Genomic DNA, 5505 nt, shown 5'->3' on the forward strand with positions numbered 1-5505 from the left:
CAAAATGTGAATTTTAAGAACTTTTATGTAAAAAAAATAAAATTTATAGTCTATAATATTAGTAGCGGTAGAATTCCGTAGTCATAAATAAAATATACAATAGATTTTAATTGAAAAATATCTAAATACAGTAACACATAATCGGTGACTGATTCGGTTAGTCAATAAATAAGGAAGTACCACCGATCTAAACAACATCTACCGTACATTGAATCCATTAATTGAACTCAAATAATAATAAAAACTAAAATTTAAGCTCGTAGGATTTGATCAATAAATTGCAATTTTTTGAACTCAAAATTGCTATATTTTGCAAGGCTAGCAATCCTAATTTCTGATTATTTTTATAAATTTTTACCATGAATAGGAAAGTAATCAATTCACAGGCTCTACCTATTGCCTCAAAAAAAAAAAAATCTTTATCTAATTCTTAGTTAATTTTGTTAAAAGTGGGCCACAGTAGATTCTCTCATTCACAATGGAAGATTCCACACGTGTACGTCACCTTCAGTCCTTCACCCACACACATTCCACAAATCTCGACCGTCCAGATTCATCTTCACACCTATCCAACGATTCAAAATCATCCACAAATCTCGTCCCTATACTCTCTCTCTATATAAATCCACTCGTTTAGCAATCTTCCCCAGTCCGCCATTTCCAATCCCAAAGTTAAGTTTCAGAGGTGAAAAAGGTAAACGAAGAAGAAGAAGATGGTTCGTTCGCACTCATTCTCACTTCAATTCGTACTGATTTCCACTGGTATTTTATCTCTAGCTTTGCTTTTCAAAGTTTCTGTTCCATTGGTGGTTGATTTCTCTGTTTATCGAGCTCCGATTTTGTGGAGCTCGATCGTTTCATGGCTTAAACCTCCTTATCTCTACGTTATCGTCAATTGTATTATCATCACTATCGCCGCATCCTCCCGATTCCACCACAGCCACGCTGCCGATCAAGATAAAGATCAACATCACGAGCATATTTCTGCTCCGAAAATCACGATACGCGAGCCGGATTTCCACTACGAGATGAAGATTTCGGCTGCGGAGGAGATTAATTCGCGATATGTAGATCCGGAGCCGATGGCTCCGGTTGATGTGTATGAGCTGAAAGAGGAGACGATTAGTACAGGAGGAGAATCGCGAGTTGTTTTTGTGGATAAGAGTACAGAGGTGAACGGAGTGAATAATGTGCCGGCGATGGAGGTGGATGATAAAGTAGATGAGGATGCGTTTGTCGTTTCCAAATCTCGGCCGATTCTGACGAAGACGATGGACTCATCGGAGAATCTATCCGAGCTTCTCCTTCTTTCGTCTGAGAAACCTCTGGTGGTGGAGGATAAAGGAGAGGAGGATGATTTTTTCATCTCCAAATCTACGTGGATTCCTCCGAAGAGAATGGACTCATCTGAGAATCTATCCGAGTTTCTCCTTCTTCCGGCTGAGAAACCTCTGGTTTCTACTCGCTTCGGCCACCGGAAACCGGTGAAAGCAAGTCCTGAAGGTACGTATACTATACACTTTTATTATACTGTACACACTACACTACTACAATTTAACAGTACCATACGATTTTAATATTATATAATCTCAACGGCTAGATTTAGCCGCCGAGAGCTCAGTTTTCGAAGTCAAAAATCTCACGGCTCTCTTTTGTCGGTGTCGGCTACCGTCTCCGGCGCCGTTTTTCAAGATTCGCATTACGCGTGCCCCACTAAAATTTGAAAGTTAGGCGTTACAGTATGAGTACAGTAAAACGCTGTCGTTCAACTGATCACAACAAAATACGGTTCAAAGTTGGAGTCTAATTACAATATAATCCCTAGTTTAATTAAGCTACAGAACAAACAAGAAAACGAGGGTATTTCGGTCATATAATAATAATTAAACAACGGTTGTTAATATTTTCAGGCGGGAGAGCGTTGAGGGTGGCGAAGCCGAAACGGCAGGAGACGCTGGAGAATACGTGGAAGATGATAACGGAGGGTCGACCAATGCCGTTAACTAGGCACATGAAGAAATCGGAGACGTTTGATCAAGGTCATCATCAAGTAAGTGGAGTTGACCAATCACAATGGAAGAAATCAGAGACGTTCAAGGATAGGACCAATTACCAACCTCCACCTGTCAACAACAGCTCCTCCTCCTCTTCTTCTCCTTCATCATCGTCGGGGAAGCTGAGAAAGGAGGCGTCGCTGGGTCAGGACGAGTTGAACCGCCGAGTGGAGGCGTTTATTAAGAAGTTTAATGAAGAGATGAGGATGCAGAGGCAAGAGTCACTGAATCAATACAAGGAAATGGTTAACCGTGGAGCCATCAGGCATTAATTAATTAATTTTTAAGTTATAGTAATACTGAAATTACTATTTTTTTCAAGGGTGGGTTTGTTTGCTTTTGTTTTTTTTTTTTTTACAGGAACAGGAATTCTTTGTAAGTTAATTTTTATAAGAAAAGAACAACAGGATATGGATTTTAAAAATATATAATATTGGTTTGTTACAAGTGTTATTTTTTATTCACTTGTAATATTTAATTCTGATTATCAGATTCAAATTTTGATTTCCCCCGACGGCTTCAAATTCAAGTTTATTCGAGATAAAAGGATGAACTTAATTTATGATTAAACATGTTAATTTATGATTAAAATTTCTCTAAAATCTTTTCGGATGAATCTCCAATGGAAAAGTGTTAAGATATTTATTGAATGTGAGCTCACCTATAACCACTTGCACTTGATTCCTGTGTATTTAGGCTTTCAGTTGTAATTTGTTATTTTAGTCTTCAACTGTGTATAAATAGCTTTGATTACTATCTAATAAAGTAAGGCAATATTTTACCAATTTCTTTCTGCATGGTATCAGAGCACAAGGCTCAATAAAAGTTTTCGAACTCTCTTCCCTATACTTACTTTACTCTTCCCTGACCTAAATCAGAATCTCTCTTCTTTGAATTTTTTTTCTTCTTCCTCCTGCAATTCTCAACAATGGCGGATCTTGCTGGTTTTGATCGAGTTAGCTTTGAGGATGAAGAGGTTTCATCAGATTCTTCACCTCCTTCACCTGTTAGATCGGTTGCTGGAAAATCACCGGTGGAAGGACCGATTCCGACTATAAGTCAAACTAGGAGTTGTTTGAAACTCCAATGGATAATTTTGATGAAGGAACTCATACTGGATTTGCTGAGTATGTTCAGAAAGAGATTCAGAAAGTTATGAAGGGAAAGGGATCAACAGAGTATGCTGATGAAGGAAATCAATCTCATTCTTTCTCTGGATTTTCTGGTTATGCAGGTATTACCTCTCTTCCTTCCTCTCAGTTAATAAATAATTGTTTTAATACAAATACTAAACATGCTATACGTTCCAATATTTGGATAATTGACACAGGTGCAACATCACATATGTGTGGTGATCTTAATTTGTTTCAATTTTATAAATCAATGTCACCTAATCATAAAGTTCACTTACCTGATGGGAGTAATAAATTGGTTAAACATATAGGTTCTGTTCTATTAGGACCTGATTTGCTTATACATAATGTCTTTCATGTTCCCACTTTTCAACATAATCTACTATCTGTTGGAAAATTGATCCATGATTCTCAATTTGTTGTTAGGTTTCTTCCTAATATCTGTTTACTGCAGGCCCGTCCCTCTAATAAACCTGTTTCTGTGGGATTTTATAATGAAGGACTTTATGAACTAAACTCATCTTCCTTTATACCATATATCTTAGCTCAATGTAGTAGGGATACTGATATTTCTGCACATTTTACTACCTCTTTACATTCCAGTAATTTTTTAAACGATCCTGTAGTTGATCCTATATGGCACCTCCGCCTTGGACATGCTTCTGCTTCTGCAATGCAGCATATACCTGTTGTAAATGGAAGATTTAATAAAATTACTTGTGATGTTTGTCCTATGGCCAAACAACACAGACTCCCTTTTACTTCTAAAAGTATAACTACTACACATAAATTTCAATTAATACATATCGATGTTTGGGGACCGTATAAACTTATTTCCCTTAGCGGTGCTAAATACTTTCTTACCATTGTAGATGATTACACACGTACTACATGAACAATTTTGTTATCAAATAAAACTCAAGCACTATATGCCTTAAAAAATTTCATAAATATGGTTGAAACTCAGTTTTTAACCAAAGTTCAAAACATACGTTCTGATCAGGGTACTGAGTTTATAAATAACAATTGTAAGGATTTTTTCCAATCTAAAGGAATTTTCCATCAAAAATCTTGTGTTTATACCCCTCAACAAAATGGGATTGTTGAGAGGAAACACAAACATTTATTAGAGATTACAAGAGCACTCTTATTTCAAGCAAAATTACCAAAAACCTTTTGGGGAGAAGCCTTATTAACATCTACCTTTTTAATTAACATTCTACCCACCAAAATCTTAAATTGGAAAACTCCTTACCAGTTATTATATTCTAAGATACCCAATTATAAATTTTTGAAGGTTTTTGGATGTAAATGTTATTTTTCTAACTTACATCCTACTCGTGATAAGTTAGATCCCCGTGCTCTTAATGGTATTTTTGTGGGATATGTCATTGATCACAAAGCCTACAAAGTGTATGATACACAAAGTGGTCAAATTTGTATAACACGTGACGTTATATTTTGTGAAGATATTTTTCCGTTTGACCATATATCATCTTCTCATACTCAATTTCCTCAGAATCCAAATATTTTAACTACTTCCTCACAACTCATACCTATTCCTATCAACCCACAAAATGAAAATGATAACAATATTTCCTTCCATTCACCCTCTCCTTCCATATCACATGACTCTACCTCATCCCCAAGCTTCCCAATTGCATCTACAGGGCCCACTACTCCAACTAATCAAAATGATCAACCACATATTAGTTCTACAATTGTTGTACCATCTCCTTCCACTACTTTATGTCCAAATATAACAAATCCACATTCTCCTACGTTATCTCTACCTAGCAAATCTTCTTCATCAGATGTTTCATCATCTGCACCCTCACCTATTATACCATTGGTTCCACCTATTGTCACTTCACAGGTTCCGACTATATGTCAAACTAGGAGTGGTAGAAATGTTAAACCACCACAATGGCTACATGATTTTGTAGCACATAGTTCTTTTAATCCTTCTTTGTATTTCCCGTCTCCCATTTCTCTTCCACAATTACCCAATTTTAACAAATTGCATAATGCATTTCTCACCATACTTGACATAACCAAGGAACCCGAGACATTTTTACAAGCTAGTCAGGAACCTCAATGGCAACTAGCCATGGACACTGAGTTACAAGCCCTTGAGGCGAATGATACATGGGAAATTGTTTCCCTTCCAAAAGGAAAAAACCTATTTCTACCAAATGGGTTTTCCGTATCAAACGTAATCCCGATGGGTCAGTTGACAGGTACAAGGCTCGGCTTGTAGCTCGGGGTTATAATCAAATTCATGGAATTGATTATGTTGAGAGTTTCTCTCCTGTAGC

At 36.8% G+C, this 5505-nt stretch overlaps 1 protein-coding gene across 1 annotated transcript; it reads left to right on the plus strand.

The window, feature by feature from the left end:
* Positions 1–632: 632 nt before the first annotated feature.
* LOC136232992 (uncharacterized) lies at positions 633–2535 on the plus strand. The gene is made up of 2 exons (XM_066022497.1): positions 633–1503; positions 1911–2535. The coding sequence occupies exons 1-2, from the start codon at positions 714–716 to the stop codon at positions 2324–2326; spliced, it is 1206 nt and encodes a 401-aa protein (XP_065878569.1). The 5' UTR covers positions 633–713; the 3' UTR covers positions 2327–2535.
* The last annotated feature ends 2970 nt before the right edge of the window (positions 2536–5505 follow it).

Source organism: Euphorbia lathyris, chromosome 6 (genome assembly GCF_963576675.1).
Source record: "Euphorbia lathyris chromosome 6, ddEupLath1.1, whole genome shotgun sequence".
Classification (NCBI taxonomy): domain Eukaryota; kingdom Viridiplantae; phylum Streptophyta; class Magnoliopsida; order Malpighiales; family Euphorbiaceae; genus Euphorbia; species Euphorbia lathyris.